General features: G+C 36.0%; 2 protein-coding genes across 3 annotated transcripts in view; one reads left to right on the top strand and one right to left on the bottom strand.

Annotated features, from left to right (window-relative positions):
* IMMP1L (inner mitochondrial membrane peptidase subunit 1) overlaps positions 1–6,779 on the top strand; it is a 37,056-nt gene extending 30,277 nt beyond the window's left edge. For both annotated transcript variants that reach the window (XM_040560494.1, XM_040560495.1), the window contains 2 exons: positions 3,460–3,570; positions 6,697–6,779. In XM_040560494.1, the coding sequence (XP_040416428.1) occupies positions 3,460–3,570; positions 6,697–6,765 (180 nt within the window). In that variant the 3' untranslated portion in view covers positions 6,766–6,779. The remainder of the gene's footprint in view (positions 1–3,459; positions 3,571–6,696) is intronic.
* DNAJC24 (DnaJ heat shock protein family (Hsp40) member C24) overlaps positions 3,401–20,085 on the bottom strand; it is a 38,213-nt gene continuing 21,528 nt past the window's right edge. The window contains 4 exon segments of the mRNA XM_040560496.1: positions 3,401–8,087; positions 9,136–9,204; positions 17,198–17,217; positions 17,219–17,334. Coding sequence (XP_040416430.1) covers positions 7,963–8,087; positions 9,136–9,204; positions 17,198–17,217; positions 17,219–17,334 — 330 coding nt within the window. The 3' untranslated portion in view covers positions 3,401–7,962.

Genomic DNA, 20,085 nt, shown 5'->3' with positions numbered 1-20,085 from the left:
GTGTTTTCAGAAGTGTGAAGTGTTTGCTTCTTTGTTTCATTAAAAAAAAAAAAATCTTCCTTTTGTAGTAATTCATGTTTCTCCTTTTTACGTATTTGCTGATATAGACAGTTCTTCAAAATGACAGTAGTTTGATGTGTGACTTGTAATTCTGGAAGGTGCTGGGCAGGAGACATTGCACTGGAAAGGTCAGAATGCTGCTTTACATCGCAGTATGCATCTGAAAAGCAACCTTGCGTAGATGTGGACACAGTGAATGTTTTTGGTGGCCATGGTGAAGATGAATATCTGGTTGACCTAACAATTGCTGCTGGACGTTCTAAATAGGCTGTATATCACAGAATTTTTGAGGAAAATAGGAACACCAGTAAATTTCCAAAAAGAGACCTACCAAAATGTTAGCCCCCAACACACTGAAAGGCATGGAAATGCACGTGCTATGCAGGTAATTTGAATCTGGATAGATTTTTTTTTTTTTTAAATTGACTTCTTGTTAGTAATTTTGTTTGTAATGCTGCTTGGGTAGAATCCTTTGCCTTTTCCCTTAGATTGCTTTTAAATTACAATGGCTGATGATGCCAGCTGTGCATTTGTGGACTTAGTTTTGTTCATGCATTGCTACTACATGTCCTTTAGCAGGTTTATTCTTGTAGGGGGGGAAGATGTATTAGGTATTCCTTTACAGTCCAACAATTAAAATACTTTAAAAAATGTTATGCCTCCCTTTGATGTTACAGTTCAATCTCATTGCTTTTTAGTGGGATCATAATAGTTATATTTAAAATAACATTACATTTTATTTTTAAAAAGATCTATGCATGTATTAATTTTTCATGATTATGGTGAATCTACTTCCTACCTCAAGGCTGGCTAGGTAGCAGCAACATGGTTTCTATGTACTGGTATATTGTCTTTGAGGTGCATGTTAATGACAGCCCTAAATGAAGTTTTTTGATAGAGACTTAATAACTTCTATTAGCTCTGACATGAGGAAATGGTACTACAGAGAACTTTGAGATGCTTGGCAGGTTGCAGCTTTTAATTAGCCATTAAAAATTAGTCAGGCTTGATTTGCATCTCCCTCATAAAAAGAGAATTCTTGTTACACTCATTTGAGAGGTACGAAATTACTTTGGACATCCTTGTCTGAGATAAGAGAAGAAAGGAGGAGACCCAAGAGTCTTTCTCATTGTCCCAGGGAAGCCATCCACCAGCCTGCAACTTGGGATTATAGTAGGTGTAAACAGAACTTTTTGTCCTGCTAACATAGTTGGGGTCCTTTAAGGCTGCCCAATAATGGGCAAATCAACCAAACCCTTCCAGCTCCAACACTGATGCTAGGAGGAGGGCAAAAGTCATCTAACGGAAACCAGCTGGTCTTCTAAGAGAAAACTCTCCCATGCACATGCCAGCAATTATAGAATGGCTTGGGTTGGAAGGGACCTTGAAGATCACCCAGTCCCAAACCGCTGCCATAGGCAGGGATGTCACCCACTAGATCAGGTTGGCCAAGGCCCCATCCAACCTGGCCTTGAACACCTCCAGGAATGGGGCATCCCCAGCTTCTCTGGGCAACCTGTTCCAGTGCCTCCCTACCCTTAACAGTGAAGAATTACTTCCTAATGGCTAGTCTAAATTATTCTCTGTTCGTTTAAGGCCATTCCCCCTTGTCCTATCATTATCTACCCGAGTAAAGAATCCTTGATCCTGTTTATAAGACCCCTTCAAGTACTGAAATCTGATAAGCCTACGCAGTAACAAAGGTATTAAGCAGGTTTCAAAAGGGTTTAGACATATTCCTTGCCAACAGCTCCACATACAGATTCTAAAAGGAGCAGGCAGGAATGTAGCCTCTGACATGCCTAGTACACCTATCCTGGACAGCTGCGAGATGATGGGCAGGCTCCCATATGCTTCCCATGATAAGCAGTTCTTTCTGCTAGAGACAAACTATTGGTTCTTCATCTGTATGTTATTACATTTGCCACAGCTCAACAAAAGGACAGTTGGGTAGGTTGCCACTCTTGGTTCCTGGTCTGGTAACAGCCAGGCTACATGACCAAGTAACATGACCAAGCAGCAAAGCCTAAAAAGGCTGACCTAAAGACAAGGTTGGCATTAGGTGTTACCTAGCCAAATACCCGTAAGTACTGACAATTGCACTTCAACTGCATTTCCTTCAAACACTTATCTGGGTGACTTGGTCATAATGGTTTACATCCAGACTTCACTACAGTGGTGTTTTATTCGTTTAGTCTGTTATCCTAGAATTCTGTGTATGTAACTACTGTATTTACGAGTCCGTGGATCTTGTTTCTAAAATATTAATGTTTACACTGCTCAGACTGAGTTTTGTTTGAAATCTCGGATTTTTTTATTTTTGTTTCTCTATTTTTTTGTTCTGAATTGTGGCATAGTAACCTTTCAACTATATATTTGGTTTTGAAAAAAAAAGTATATTGCCTTAGAGTCCATGTTAAGCGTTACCTAGATTGAGAGTATGTTACTGCTTTAATTTTTCAGCCTGCTTTAGAATTTTCAAAACAAAAAACAGACTAGAAAGACAATTACTAACATTTACTTGGTAACCTGTAAGAAGGTTATCTATATCTATTTTTTTTTAGTCAAAATAGTGTCATATATTCCAGCAAAAATTTAAATTTAAGAGACACAGTAGCAACTTTTTCCACTTAAAGCTCTGCACTCTTATTTAACTAACTAATACAGCCATGTTGCTAATTCCTCATTTTGTCACTGATTTAGTCAGTGAATGCCATGAATCTACGGTATGTTTTATAGTTAATTTGCATAATATAATAGGTAATGAAAGGTCTTTGTCATATAGTATAAGGTCACCGTCATTAATTTTCAAATTATAAAAGGGATTTGCTGTTTGTGATCATCATTATTGCAATATAATGTGTTGTGGATTCTGCTGCACATAGAATGAACTGTGATCTTAATTAGAACTTGCAAGCCTAGCGCCGATAAAATGATGAGATTATTCGTAATTGAGTCACAGTCAATTACCAGTTAGTTCATCATGAATCTACTAACAGTCTAGCCTTGGTGCTGGCCCCAGGATGTTGATGAGTGGTGTGGCTGCCCTGTTCATGCTGTTACTGGCAACAGGAGGGCAGATTTTCAGTCAACATCCTAAGGACCTTTTTGAAGTCTATTAAATTAATGACCCTGTCACATTGGTCTAACCTCTTACATTTCATTTTGGATTTTTTGTTGCAACCATTGTTTTTTGAGCACATGATAAAACAGATACTTTGGAGCACTCCCTCTCATCCCTACCAAATCTGCACTGTGGCTTATGAGATTCAATAAAAAATTAGTTCATTAGACAGTCATGAAATAGTATACAGAAATTAGACAATATAAGGCAACAATACTTAATACCATTTTATTCTGTTTTCCTTTACATTTCAATTTCAATCCTGCTTATCATAGGTGCCTAAAGGACACGTTTGGTTAGAAGGTGATAATCTCAGGAATTCTACTGATTCCAGGTGCTATGGACCTGTTCCTTATGGACTGATAAGAGGACGCATTTGTTTTAAGGTATTTACAGTATCAAAAATATTTGCATTAATACTTTTGTAATGCCTGTATATGAGGCATTAACATTTGCTGCCTTAACTGTCTAGCCAAAGCAAATGTGAAAGAGAGCTCAAACACATCAGACACTTCCGTAAAATGATATTTCAACAATATTTTGGTCAATGTTTAGTAAGAATTTTTGAGGCAAAATTTGTTTTTTTCTTGAGAACCATTCTTTTAGCAGTCAATGCCTCTGAAAACTGAATTATTTTGCAAGCGAACTGAAACCTTATACAAACATAGACACACACACAAACTGCTGCATAAAAAATACACTGCATCCTTACTTTGATTCTTGCTTTTGCAAAATGGTAGAAAAGGGCAGCTTCATATTTCACTGTTGTTGTAATTTGAGAAATCCAGTTCCATAGTGGAAAAAACAAAGATGGAAGAAAATGTTATTGTTCTAGGACTTGCAAACACAATTTAGACGTGTGCACTGGCCTTGCTGCTTTTTAATGTGTGAAAAATCCTTAACGGTAAAGTCAAATCTGTGCTACTGCAATTGTCCTCCACTTCTTTATTAAAACAAAAAAGCTTTGATTAATGCTGTTATATAAACCTCCATGGCTCCTCCTCCTGTTTCAATAATTCTACAGCTTTATTTCATACTAAATTACCTTTTCATATTATCTGCATTATTAATTTACTCATTTACTAAAAAGAAGAAGCTAAGACAACTTCGTCTCCATAAAAAGTTTAATCTAAGAAACAAGGGAGAATGTACTATAGAGTTATGCTCCAGCTTTTCAAAAGCTGAAGTGGAGACACTCAGAACAATGAAAAATGGTTTTGAAAACTGTTCTCCATATATTGCAACACAACCATAAGTTTAATTTAGCACAGCTGTATTACACGCACAAAGGAGATCAAATATACAAACTTTGTTAAATTAGAAAGATCTGTTAATAGTTTTTAGGAACACAACTTAGGACTTTTCAAATCAACCAACCAACCAACAACAAAACGCAATCTTGCATCTCTTGACCATGATCACTAATTGCTTACTAAACCTGAAATAATATGTCCCCCTTACCACCACTAAGTTTTTCCTGACCTCTGTTCTTTATGGATAGCATTTGCTTTGAATTCTACCCTAGTGTTCACTGAGGGTTTCTTGTTCCATCTCTGTATTGTTTGCCGTACCATGTACACCAGAGCAAAAAATGCTGCTTCTAAATAGAGCTGTTTCTGTGATTCAAGTTTTAGCTTGGATTATTAACTGGTAGAATACAGATGACGCTAATATACTGACAGCCCTTTTAATTGGAATCTGGTATTAATCATAAAAATAAACAAAAACTAAAACACCACCTCTAATTGATGGGTTAGGACTGGAAAAATGCTGTTTACTACTTTAAGGAAACTGTTAGCAAATAACGTATATATTAATAATCTAAGAATGTGGACAGCCATAATTTTTCACAGTATACCTCCACAGTAATAGATTTGCATTCAGCTTGTAGCTGAATTGTAGCTGTAGATTTGCATTCAGCTCTACCAAGCAAGATGTTTTAAAGACTTTAATGAGGTGACTGACAGGACTGACATCTAAGCTGAGGAAGCTATAAGCTTCTAAAAATGAATGGAATTTACACTACATACACTACAGATGTTACATATTGAAGAAGTACTTTAGAACTCTAGAATATTGTCTGTTTAAAAAGATGGTATGCAATCAGTTGATACTTCATCAAAATAATTTTCTAAACCATATTTTATAGCAGTTATTCTATGATGATGTATAGGCTAGTGATTATTAACATTTTAATGAGATTTATGTTATTTAAAAAATTACCTTTTTTTTGAGATCTCATTTTTAATGAGATATGGTACCTACAAGAGCAAAAAAATGACTTTATTCTTCAAAAGACTGTTTACAGTTTGAGTTGTTTATGCTAATTCACATCAGATTACAGTATCTAGCTATTGTATGTTGCTGTCAATCATTACAATGAAAGGCTGCAGAATACAACTTTTCTATGTGGGGGTAGTTAACTAGTAGACCACTGGCCAACAAAACCATTTTTTAAATGTAGTCTGTTAGAGGTTTGGCTTCTCTTTCATGAAAAATCTCCTACTGTCTTGAAAATCAAACCTTATATGGTTTTTCTTACACTGGAGTTAGGAGAAGCAGATACAACAGTGCCTTTGAATCCTAAATTACATTTTTAGTAACTGATGCAGAGACCTATTATTAACAAGAGAGTTGTTGCCAATCTAACTTGGAAGTAAGGGATTTCAACACGAGAGAATGTGTGTTACATTTGTTTAGGCAATCTGTTCTTGGCAAAACATAGATAAACTTCAGAAAGAATTAACATTTACCTGTGAAGTTTGGGTCTAAAATTCTCAATGTTGTTGCACCAGTTTTTAACCCAAACTGAAATAATGATATTTGAATACACTTCCCCCTTTTCTCCCTGCAAGCACATCAGTTGCCACTTAGATAGCCAAGCTCATACCATAAAAAGACCTCTGAAATATAAGAATCTGCAAATTCAGTAGAACCCCACTGAGGGGAGGACTTCCCTCAGTGATAGAACTCATGCTTCATCCTGTCCTAGTAGGATATTCTATGCATTCCTGGACATATGCTTCGTGTCAAAAATAGACCGACAAGCAAGATCTTCAAAGAGCTAGTTAGCCCCATTTATTCCCCATCCATCAGATCAGATCAGATTTATGTAGGCCAAACCAAAGAGGGCAAAAGGAAACAGCCGCTAATTGGACTAGCCAGTTTGAACCAACAAGTCAGAGTCAACTTCTGTCATAACTTGAAGACTTGAAGCTTACCTATAAATCCATAGATATTTTTCCCCCCCATGGTTTAGTGTTTGCACTGAACTATTTGTTGTATAAATTAGTGTTGCATACAGCTGCTATAGAATTAGGATTCCTCCTCATATATATATATTAATCCTAGTAAAGAAAACATATGTAAGAAAAAAGTTTCAATCCTTGTGCTATAGCCTCCCAATCAAAAAGATGAAAAATGGTGCAGTTTATGAAAAGCTTACAACACTAACAAATGAAAATATTGAACTCCGGGTTGGGATTAAAATTTCCTGTTACTTCATTTTACAGATATGGCCTCTGAATGACTTTGGATTTCTACGTGCAAGCCCCAATGGCCATAGATTTCTTGATGATTAAAAGAATGAAGTGTCTATTGCCAGCTTCCATATTATTTTATACTGAAATAAACTGGAATTATTTTTGTTTAGAATAGACACGAGTATTACTTGACAAAGATGTCTCTTTCTGAGATTACATCTACCTTGAAAGCAGGAATGATACACTGCTGTCATCATCAAAAATGATATGCCTCTTACTCCGTTTCCTCTGGCTATTCACAGTAAGTGCTTGGATTTATTTGAAGTATTGCGTTTTCTTACAAAACAAAGTTTACGCTGACTGACAACAAGGGATGAAGAAGGCAATGCCCTATTATCACACATCTAGAAACACACATAAGTTACATCTACATTCATAAGTATTGTGGCATACTAGGATTGAAACAAAAGAGTAACAACTGGCTTCAGGATCTGCTGTCCATTTACTCAAATGTGGTTTGTAAGGTTTTCCTCAACTAGTTTGAGCCAGTATATTTCCAGCAGGGGTTAAAGCACAAATTCCTGGTTAGTTTTCATCTAAGGAATGAAGACTGCATTCATTCAGATGATGGATGGAGTCAATTCTAAAGTGTACTGCTGGTCCAAATTGAAAAGTTGTAGATGCACTGTATAGTACAGTGAATGGGCAGTGTACCTGCTACTTGGTACAGTGCCTGCTAGATCTGCAACTCTGTCACCTCTTTCTAAGGCTTAGTCCTTTAAAGATTTTAAAGGTGACTAAAATATTTAGCACAGAAAGAAAATGTTCCTTTTTCCCATTAATGTGCTTTATTCCTCATTATGTTCAAAACATTCTCATATGTATGCCTCCTGATTAAATTTTGTCACCTGAGCCTTCAAAGGATTTAACTTAAGAGGTAGGGCCCAACCTGCAGCTGATAGAGACTGAAAGAAGCTACTTTGCTGTTTGCTGGGAAAGAAAGATCACTTAGATCATGAGATACAGTCCAGTTGTACAAAACAGCGTTCTGTTCTGGTTCTTTTTTACTAAATTGCTCTTTAGTTGAAAAAGAAGAAAAAAAAACAAAAAACAACAAGCAACATGTCCTCAGAGCTATGTTAGTAAATAAGTAAATAGGCATATTTCCTCTCTTAATGCCTGCCTGAACTTGTTCTTGCAGCATCCCCCTTTTCTTTAACATACATCTCTTAGCAGACACTGTCCTGTTTGTCCACCGTTTTTAAAGTTTGTAACTCAATGTGCGCGATGGAACAATCATTGAAGGATTTCAATAACAAGTGAACATGTGTCACAACAAACCAAAGATACGTCTTTGGTTTCACTCTCGGAGACTGCATAATTCCCACCACATCGGCATGAAAGAGTGTAACATTGTTCATCTGCCAAAAAAAAAGAAAAAAACCTTTAGTGCTCAAGATGAATCAAGAATTTATTTTGGATTATTCTTCACAGAGCTGCTCTTGAAAAGAAAAGTTTGTGTGTTACTTCTCACTGCTGTATTGTGAATGTCAATATCTATGCTACCTTTTGTTGTTCAAGCAATAGGTATATTCTTAAAGATTTTTTCTGTGACTGTGAGACAATCTTAATGCCAAACAGCCAGGGTCCGTGTACTCTTTAAAAGAGAAAATAATAAAAAGGAGCACATCAGTGAAACAGACACATATTAAAAGGGCTACATCAGTGAATACTTGAGAATGAGACCTTGATTCTGACAAAGTACGAAAATCTTTAGAGAACAATTAAGAACAAATTGAGGAGTGTTAGTCATACAGGTATCAAACATGATTCCAGAGCAAACTGCTAACTCAGAAAAGAAACATAAAACAGAAGAAACAAAAGTGGTTAGGATTTCTCCCAACTTAACAACAACAAAAAAATTAAGAAAAAAATCAACCATTAGTCCAAAAAGCAAGTAAATGATAAAGGCTAGAGTAACGTGAAGGAGAAAAATAACACACTGTCAGGCAGAAAATCAGGTAGAAAAAAAATTAACTCTACAATCACAGAAAGAGCAAGAAGATGCATGAGATGTTCTGGGAGAATCCAGAAAGGTAAATTCTTTCTACAAAGAGAGATGTAGGTGAAAAGTGGTCCTGCAAATTCTCCATGCCTGAAGAGGAGAGAAGGAGGAGGAAAAAAAATAAAAAGAGGGAATGCAAAACAAGTATCACAAAGTCAAGTCCCAATTCCAACTCAACAGCGCTATTTTCAGTAGACTTTCAGAATATAGTATTGACTGGAACTAACAAATAGAAATATAGCAGGTGACCATGGAGAACAGAGCAACTAAATCTGAGGAAAATATAAATAAGGGGAGAGGAAAGGTTAAAAGTAAAACAAGACAACATAATGGTACGAGACACAGAAAAAACAGAAAGCATTTCAAATGACAATGAAAGGCACTGAGAACAAGGCAGCACTCACCTTCATTCCAGGACATATCCTCAAGATAAACCTGTGCATGTAGTGGCCATTCTTTTGTCAGATTATCTTCTATAAAGAAAATGGTGACAAATGTTCAACTCAGGTAATATAGTTCTTATTTCTTCCTGCGAAGTTAGCACTTTTTATACCTAGCAGTAAATCTGGTCCCTACAAGAGTCATATCTAGCCCATATAATGAGTGAAAAAAGCAGTTCTCTAAAATTTCCATCTCTGCTGGAATACGTCACACTGTAGCAAGGAGAAGTAAATGGTGAGGATGTGTTACTGACATTAGAGCACTACTGAAAACAGTTCTTTCACACATATCCCAAATGATTACATGAAATTAGGGCCAAACTTTTGTTTTGATATGAATACCTTTAAAAAGCCTAGCTGTAACTACACTTCCACAAGCTGTAATTATGGGTGTGTTTACCTGTACTTTCCACAGAATCACAGAACGGTTGAGGTCGGAAAGGACTTGGCTATATCACCTAGCTCCTGAGCTGCACAAGAAAGGCCAGCTCGCACAAGCAGGGCCAGCTACAGTAGGTTGCCCAGGACCACATCCAGTCAGGTTTTCACTATCTCCCTATGCAGTCCATTCTCCTTTTGAAAGGAGAGGCCAAATAAGAACCTCTAAATAAGCACAGAATAGATGTTAAGGTTTCCTATTAGGAGGACACTAAGGTTCCTGGAAAATGATATTCCTAACAAAAGATAAACAAAAAACACTTTTAGGGGAAGATTAGTCCTAGTGTTCTTTTTATAACGAAGAGACTCTCTCGATACAGAAAGAATGTCAGTTCTCATCTGCACACCTAACATCTATTGCCATTTGATCCCCTAGATTCTTCCAACATTGAACACAGCACGAAAAAATGTGTAATGCAATTCAAATTTTCAAATGCTAATTGTGCAATATAAATACAAATTGACTTTTGTAATTTATCAGCATATTCACATTTAATGTCCACAGTTCACACCAGGTTAACAATGTCAGATTTTGCTCAAAGTTATAGGTGGTAATATTAAAAACAAACAAACCTTATAACTTACTTCAGCAAACTTCCCAAATGCTGCCTGATACCTGAAGTTCCAAATCCGCAAATGCTGTAGTTTCTTAAAGAACCGGGAATGCCTGAAAGCTGAACTTCAGCACATACACAGAAATGTCTTTGCTTTGGCAAGACTCAGTGGCTTAGTGCTTATTTCAGGTTTAAATGCAGTTGTTATGGAGAAAGTAGCTCTTTCTCTATGATAAGTGAGTTTTTAAGCAAGTTTTCTTGTTTAATAACATTGTTTACTACAAAACACAATGTTATCAACTGCTTTCTATGAAAAGTAAGATGGCAGTGAAAGAACTTGTTCTTGTAGAACTACTTGTTGAGCACTTGCTGGAAAAGTCAGAGGTCCAGGTTATATCTGTTTTTAGTTCCCAAGAGATTGCTCTACCCAACCACTAGATTGTAAGGTATTCTAAAGGGTTTCCAGCTTCTACTATGTAACTGGTCTTTACTCTGGATTGAAGAGGAGAAAGAAGGGGACTTCACAGCTACCTCTTCTAGCCATGATTTGAGAGGTTTTATGTGTATCTCCTTGGATACAGCATTATCCAGGTAAGAATGGTGTCCTCTTTCTATGCAAATTGTCACTATGAAAAGAAATTGACCAGAACAAAAAGGGCACAAAACAGAGATCACGTATCTACAGTTTGGTGGTTAGGGTTCAGCTCCTGCTCCCAGACTTTGTATGAATTTTATTCAGTTGTCATTCAATGTAAAAAAAAAAAAAATATATATATATGTATGAAAATAAAGCCTGGGAGACAACACATTTTGTATACTGCTATACTGACTGATATGATACTAACCAAGAAGCAGGAGTTTAATCTATTTAAGAACACAGTGCAGACAGAATTCAAATTATATCATTAGGACATTAACATTTGTAAACCTTACAGAAATACCACAAACAATTTGTTTCAATTGAAACAATTTTTTTTTAATATCAAAAAGTCCCAGTCTTTATTCAGCAACTGAATTGCTATTTTATTTGCAACTGAAACGTATGCTATAGATCCGTAAGAACGAATTTCATCTAAATTAGTTTTAAAGAAGATTAAAACAAGTGTGCCTCTTTTACAGCAGGCCTTGTGTGAAGATTCCTCCTCCTCTTTTTTTTAGGAAGAAAAAAAAACACAAAACAGTGATCAAACTGAAGTCTACCTAGCTACCTTCCTTCCTTCAGGTTTCTCCACTGCAGTGGAAATAAACAGTACTGAAATTACGATGACAGTATGCAAAAGGCAAAGCACTTCCTATTTCACTTTGTGTTTTGTTTTGTTGTTTGGTTTTCTTGAGTGCTTAGAAGAAAAATTCACAAAGGAAAATGGTCTCCTAGGTGGTAGGAAGAATCCATGTTCTTAAGCTTCATTTATAGGTAGCAAAAAGTTGAATTAAAAAAAATCAGTCTGTTCTACTTGGCATTCGTCAAGTGGGATCTAACTTAAAAGAAACTTTATAGGATTGGAGATCTAGGTCATGTCTTCCTATGACCAGATGGACCATATGCCACCACGAACCGATGAGATACAAATTCACAAGGTTACCATGCTTTCTGAGTAAAGTTACTCATGAAGTAATGAAGAAGCAAGCTAAGGAAAAATCTGTCCTCTTTCATATTCCAAATATAGCACAGTACAAAGCCCAGTGAACAGAATTTCAACCAAGCTTTCCATTTCATTAGTGCCATGGTAATTAAAATTATCAACAGAAAAAATTCATTGCTTATAACATTCCCTAACTGAACTGAGATGGTTATTCCAACTCTGAGTAGACTCACTGGTTATCTCAAATTTTCAATTAGTACTCTCAACTTGAATAAGTCTCCAAACTTCACATGTAATCCAGTAATCTCTCAGTCATTCCACTTTGTATGCTGCAATTATTTGCTTGTTTGCATCAAGCTGGACAAACTTACTTTCTGAGTTGAACATAGCTGTTTTATTTTCTCATTCTCAGATTCAATACACTATTGAATCTAAAATACCTTAAGACAGCACAAATAGATTTGGCTTATTATTTTAACAGAGGCAGATCTTAATATGAATTTGGGGGATGTACAAGCAGAACTACAAATCTAATGGTTTCACAGAGTATGTTAGTTACTCTAATATTTCTTGCACTCTTCCTTATTTCATCTACATCGTTACTCTGCATCTTAGAACAACGTCTCTCTTGGTGGTGGTTCTCTGAAGTAAACCACCGTCTGATTTTCATTCCCTTGCAGGAGGAGAACGTTACTTAAGACTGGTATTGTTACCAGTACTGAGTTACGCTTAGCAGGTTTACTTACATGCAATGCATGCTCAGTCTGTAGAATAGACTTTCTGAAACACATTTCTGAACAGATACAGAAAATTGTGAAGACCTGATTATCTATCGTAACTTGAAAAACAAGTTTTAATTCACAAGAAGTACAGCCTGCCTGATTTTGTCATCTATTGGGTTTGTCCGACAACAAGAGGTGAAAGAATTCTGCAGCTCCATTGTCTCAACTGCAGGATCTAAGAAAACACTGGCAGACTCATCAGAGAGGTTTATGAGCCTGCAATTCAAAGAGATTAAAAGGAAAAATCTACTGAGATTCTTTCAGGCTACAGAACAACATTAAATAACTATTAGCTGCATGGTTCAGTAAAGCTTTACTAGAGCCCTTGCTGGGTCATTCAGAAATTGTAAAAGGGGAAAGGTATTTAAGTTTTACTTGAGGATACAATAAATATTTCTTGGGCTATTTAAGGCTGAGTTTTAGGAAGGGGCTTGCAAACAGTAAATGGAAATTTAACCCCTTTAACAATTTATGGTAATAGTAAAGATGGTCACAGTACCTGAAAGACTCTAACTATTTGTTGTATATTCTTAGGATTGATTTAAAAAGAAAAAATCATTACAAAAGTTATATATTATCAAGTGCAAATTCATCATAGTACTCAAACCTTGGATATTTACAGAAGTTCCCTTTTTTTCTTAATAGCCCATTTATTTTTAAACAATAACTGAAGTTTGAGTCTCTTATGTAAAATAAAATAAGCATGCCTTAATCTGAAATTATAAAAACTTTAAGAATTTTAATAACAAAAAAAAAGTTTGTCCAAAAAACAGTTTCACTTATAGCCAGCGTAGATTAGAATTGACTCCAAAGTTAATTGCAGTAAAAGGGTTGTGTTCCAGCATGAGGTGAGGTCTACAGCCATAAAATCCATGGCTAGAGAAGAATATATAGTTATGTCACTAAGGAGTATGACCTGGCACACTGAAAGGCCCAAATTAACAGCCATGCTAACAGCTTAGTTTTGGTCTGTAAGTATGTTTTAAGAAGAAATTTTCTTAACAAGAAACAATTAAAATGTACTGGGTTAATTTTTTTCCCCTTGTAATAAGGTAGTCAAGGTGTTCAGTTGTCATTTCTGCTAGCTATTAAAAGCATTTTTGTAGGCTTTTGTCTTTCTTTTCCGGCTTATTATTGTAGTGGATTTATAAGCTATTCTTCTGGCATCTTGTTTTACCAAATTATGTAAGATATCTTGATGTCTAATGCAGTATCATCCCTTTATAGCAGGAGGGAATTGCAGAGTAAAGGGAAAGTAACCATTTCCAAAACAGTCAGTTTCCTGTAGTAGGAAAAGAACAGAAAGGAGCAGAGAAGTAGCAGCTAGCTTCTCTTTAGCTCCGTTTTTCACTTAATGTATAACCACACCTATGCAAGATGATGGAATCCATAATATTTTTCTAAAAGTATAATTCAAAAAATTGAAGATCAAAAGGAGGTACATGTTCAGATGAGAAAACATCCATTGGTGATTACATCCTCTGCCCTAGTAATACTTACTGTTTATAGACACCTCTGTCCATCATCACATATGAAAACACATTATGTAGTATAGAACCTTGCCATAGGTGGAAAAAACATTAGATTCTTAAATTTCTCCACTTTTGAGATTGCATCTGATGTCTTTTGTCTATTTTGGGGCTCCCTGGTACAAAGCGCTAACTTACAGGATTAAGTCTGGTCGACTACCCATATGGTCAAAGGCTTGGAAACAGCATACAAGCAGAAGCCAAGTTTATTTGTGTTTTCCACGGCTGCCATCATTGTCTAAAACTGCCTAGTAGGAAGGCATAGAAAAAGACTTCTCAGAAGAATGCAAAGCAATGACACAAGTTGCAAGAGTCCTTTATATCCACCTCGGTAAAAACAAACAAGCAAGCAACAACAACCATTTTCCTTATATTATGAGGTGTTCAAATACTGGAATGGCTGTCACAGAACAGCTGTGGAATCTCTATCCGTAGAGGTAACCAAATTAGACCAGAGAAGGTCTGAGCAACTAACTGATCTGTGCCAACTTTGAGCAGGAGATAGATAAAGATGATCTGTGAGTTTCTGCAAAAAGTTTTTGTTCTTTCAAACTGTGACGCAAGCATGTACTTTCAGGGCTCAAATGACTTCTGCCATGACAAACTGCAAAACAATTTGTTTCCAAACTAAACTCAGTGAAAAATATTTGGTAATTATTATTGTCAGACTTGACTTTAACTGTATATTCATTTTTTCAAAATGGAATACCAAGCAAAGAATGGAAAATCTATTGAGGGAAAAAAAGCCCATAGGTAAACTGTGATGCAACTTTTTTTCCATCCCCCAAAGACTATTGTGATACTTTCACAGAAAAGCAGTATTAAGATAAGAAAGCACATTTCCTCGTTATTCTCAAAGACTCAAAAAAGAAAACAAAAACCATATAGCACCACAGAGTTTAAGCTTCTCAGAACTTCTCTGGCCACTGAATTCCTGAGCTAAGTAATTAACAGTTATTTCATGTAACACGGGAAAGGACATGCAAATAAAAATCTACGCAATGGGAAAAAAGACTACAGTGCAAAGAACTTCTTCCAGAGTGGCAGCCACACACACATGCACACTGGCATCCTTCACATGCTGCTTCCTAGGCTTTGCGGTCTTACTAACTTGCTGTATTATCTCTCTCATCACTATGCCCCTTAGCTGCTGTCTCAGTTCCTTTGTTTCTGTGAGCCTTTACAGCAGTGTCTACGAATTTGTCTAGAATCATGACTTCAGAAGCAACTTGACAGGCATTCAGAGAACGAGATTTTATTTCACCATCACCTTGCTGCTAGGGAACATGCTGCAGAGAATGCATCGACACTGCACGTGCATGTTATGCGACTGGCTTCATTTAAAACACTGGATCCTCTTTGAATAGGACCTTCTATATTAAAATATATCCATCCCATTACCTTACTATTTCCAAACGTGTAGTTTTCTTTATTTACACAGTTGTGTGTTGTTGCTGTTTTTTTTTTTCCAACATTCTTGAGTTGGCTTTTAAAAGAACTTGTCTGGATGCAAAAGAATCTCAGTCAATACAGATAGCCTTCAAAATACTGTAAAATAAAATTGTGAAAACTAACCGACAGCAACATCCTTAAATACCATGGGTAAACAAAGTAGTTTATTAAATCTTCATGTAATCCTCTTTACCTCAATGGATTAACGTGACCCAAGTAAATTAGAACATCATGGTCTGCATTAAAACTTTAGGTAAAATTTACTATATACATAAAAGACTTATAACTTAGGATTTAATATTTCAGTTTTTCTATGCATATATAATTTATGAAAATGGAAGACAGCCGATACTGCAATGCTAGAAGTACAATAGCATTGTTCTGGCATCACATGCGGTATTTAAAAATAAGTTTGAGGTAAGTTATTTAAGTTTGATCCATCATACTGCTTATATCAGACATTAGCACAAAATCCAATTTTTTCCTTTCTTCTTAACTGTTTTTTCTATATATATATATATATATATATATATATATTTTTTTTTTACCCCTTCCGCTCCCTTTTCCAATACCCACACAAAGCCTGAAATACAAGATTATTTAACTAGAGAATTCATACTGGGTATATACAGTTATATATCACCCTTTTTATCCTGCAGTGATGCATATCTACCAGAATGACTAAGCCTTTGTCTCTCAAACTTCTGGTATCCGCAGTGGCAGGGGAGTTAAAAATCAGCACAAGAGAAAAAGGTCTGATGGTGTGCCAATGTACAATGGAAGAGAATTCAATAACAAGCTGCAGAGACAGTGGGCTTTTATCAGACACATTCAAAAGTGGTGGTGGCTACACGTCAATGCTGGACCAGAGTGTGTTACTGCAGAGTGCGACTGAGTGTTTTCCCCACAGGCAATACACTATTATTGACTCCCCCCATTAACATGTAGGGTGGATATACATTTATTGAAGGTTCTAATGGAAGGCTGAGGGACTCCTATCCTGAGGCCAGAGCAGAAAGACAGCCTATCACTTCATGTAATGGTAGCCCATGTGTGACAGACCTGACCTACATTTCCCCCCTTTCTTTCTCACAACAGCCTGTCACTGTTTTAAGAAGCTATTTTCTGAGAGGTATAAAAATAAATGCATGCTAGAGCTGCCTAGTTAATGTGTTATATTGGAATATTATTTATAAACCTGCTTTAAAAAGACTAGTTTAGACTACACATGAATTATGAAAGCTACCTTAACACACACAACCAGAATGTGCCTTAATGATTCTGTAGTGCTTATAAATCCATACACATTGAACGCTAAACTGAATAATACCTATATCTAAAATACTGCAGTGAAATGTAGTGTAAGACTTAGATTTAAGAAGTTAACACATAATGAAGCTGCCTTAATAAAATGAGTTAAGGTCTGTAATTAGTATAAATTCCATATTCAAACTATTAGGAATAACGCCACCTAATGTTTTGTTGGAAGTAATTCAGTGTTTTCACTAGATAATGTATGTGTAGCAAAAGCTATAAATAATGGATCCACGTTTGAAAGTAGGACAAGAGTGAAAGAAACATTTGGTTCAGCAACAAACAGCATTTTAAAATACCATCTCACTACTGCTCCGAGACCCTGCTTATTTAAAGAGCTGCTGCCACTACAGCGCTCCTTGGCAGGAACCTACCACGCTGCTGCAGGTCATACTTTTTTTGTCTCTTCGTTCCCTAGAATTTTCCATGCTTGATCAATTTCGATGAACCTCTGCACACGCTCCTCCACTTCTCCTGCTGGCACATCTGCCTTCTGTTTGTCTGGATGATACTGCCAATCAAAAAAAAAATTTGAAAAAGTTGAGGGGAGTGGAAGTGAGGAGGGTGGGAGAGGAGCAATCAATAATGCATTTGATATTCAGCTAAAAGGACATTGAAAAGGAAGAAGGTTTGAGCTAAGGTGCCAAAGGAAGGGAGACGATGATGCTGGGCACAAGAGAAAACTGCCGATTTACCACTGAAATGGCAACAAAACCACCAGTGGCACAAATGTCACCACATACGCTGATGGCATTTTCTGGATAATTTGCTGATGAAATCATTGGTCTTATGGACAATTTACCTAGAGAGAGGATTACTGCCACAAACAGAATCAGATACATCCAGAGGACTATGACACAGGAACAAGAGCAGATGTTGTAGGTGCTAACATCTTGTAATATTACATGTAGCTGATTTAAACAATACCACCAATGTTTAGTTAAGGTTACTACAAATAAATTGAATGTTGTATTACATGTACATAGTTGTTTTTTTTTTTAAACTTTAAACAGTAAAAAATAATACACATGATCTAATGTAATTTATAATACATGTAATTCTACTTTTGAAAATATGCCTCAACATCTTTAATTTCTTCCAGTTCAGTGAATCAATAGCCCTTCCAAATATTTAAAGTCATGGATCACCGGCTACAAAAATTGTGTCATTTTAGTTAAGAAATCATTATTCAAGGACATAACTGCAAGCAAGGCCATGGTAACACTTTTTAAAAAACATTTGTAACTACTGGTTCTGAATGGAGCATTTTGTCTTCTTTTTGGTTCAAATGTCTACCGAAAAGTAACCCTCAAAACTCTATCTTCCTTCGGGTTTAATTAATCTCCAATGATTTTACTTTTTTAACTATATTTTAAATTGCTCAGCATAAGAGATCGATAATTGTGAAAAAGCATTCAAATCAGCAAGTTGCAATAATGTCAGACCCCTCAGCTGTTAACATGTTACAAATCACGATATCCCCTATTCTGGAGCTCTAACGTCTGCCTCTTATAGTAACATTATATTGGGCCTTAAATTGTACAGAAAATTTTTAAGAATTGGAACACCTGTTACAGAAGTGTTTGGCTGATTTCTGATTGGCCAAATTCCTTTGTTTTAGTTTATAATTCATTCTCGAAAGAAAGGAATACTAACACTGTGTGTACTTTATAAGACAAAATTTGAATGGAGTCCAATTGGGCTCTAATGTACGTAACTACCATTTGCACTGACTGGATAAATCCCTCATTCAACAAGAAGAAGCTGTACCTAAGAGCTAAATGTTCATGTTTGATTTCACTTTTTTCCCCACGTATCTCCGTATCTTTTTCCATATACACCTGAGCATACGTGCAACCTACAAGCTCAAGTACAAAGTATGTACACAAATGTGTATTTTTGGCCCACCAGATGAGTAAGGACCCTTGAAGTTACCGCTGCATTGAAGACTAGCTTGCAACTTGCTGAAGATATGACTGAAGCACAGTTGTGACCTGAGAGTTTCTCTCACAGGTATCCCCCTTCTTATCTCCACAACTGAAGGTGACAAAATACTAAGGCACAGATGAATCAAAGATTTTTGGTCATTGTATTTAGTATTCTAAATAGTCAATTAGAAAAGAGTAATTATACCTTTCGTTGATAGGCACTAAATTTAGTGTTCTGTCATGCACCATGTAGTACTGTTAAAGCTATTTAAAAGCATTATTTTTCAAATCCATTTTTCTCAAACCGTAGCTTTTCCATTTGTATTTTAATAACATTTTGAACCTTGGTGGTTGACTCTATATCACATGTGTGAAAGTTTTTTTTTTTTTAACCAATGCTTAATACATGTATGCAGCAAAACAGATCACATTAAAGACTTACATGATTTGCTTTTAGAAATGTTATTTCTTTTAACATATGTTTGAGCAGTTATTCCTCATAGGAATACTTTATCTAAAAAATTGTTACTTCAAAAATTCTGTTGCTATTATTTCAAATTTTGATTCATCCAAATATTTTAGGGTTAATTTTAACACCCTAGAAAGAAAAGTTATATGGCTGCTGCATAGTTCTCTGCATTTGAACGATGCAGGCAACATTGCCCTACAAGCTTCTACCCAAAAGGATTTTTGACATCACTGCATAGGCCTATTCAAGGACTGTTGTACCAGACTTAGTACCACTGAAATTTAATTAGCTTGATATGAATAGTGGTGCCACAAAACCATTGCTCCTATTATTATATGTTTGGATTGGCCACAAGACCACACCTTCTTGGATCTATTTCTTACAGATAGATGAAAACATGACTGATTGCCCAAAACAGCACTAAGATTACAAGCTCCTCTGCTGCCAAGAATGTTGGGAAAATACACCCACAAAACTGCTTACACTTTTCATTTGCTACACCAACGCTTTCACTGACTGAAAAACCATTTTGGACTGTGTTGGGTATAGTTACTGAAAAAACAGTAAGCCACAAATATCATAAAAATGCTTTGGAAAAATAATAATGAATGTAGAGAAGGCTATTCAGTTCATTCCTTAAATGAAGGAAGCATTAAGATTTATTACTCTTCAGATTTGTCCTCTAGCTTCTTTCCTATAAATTTGGAAAATTTAGTATTTGTTGCATGTGATTTTTACATTCAAACAACTACAATTTCATGTAACTGATAACTACATTGTAGGGGATCTACTAATTAAATCTCCATGCTCTCTGAGAGTATTTTATCCTCCTTATTAGAGCTATTACTCTATTACCATCTGATGC

Source organism: Cygnus olor, chromosome 5 (assembly GCF_009769625.2).
Source record: "Cygnus olor isolate bCygOlo1 chromosome 5, bCygOlo1.pri.v2, whole genome shotgun sequence".
Classification (NCBI taxonomy): Eukaryota; Metazoa; Chordata; class Aves; order Anseriformes; family Anatidae; genus Cygnus; species Cygnus olor.
This window is presented reverse-complemented; position numbering and strand designations above follow the sequence as displayed.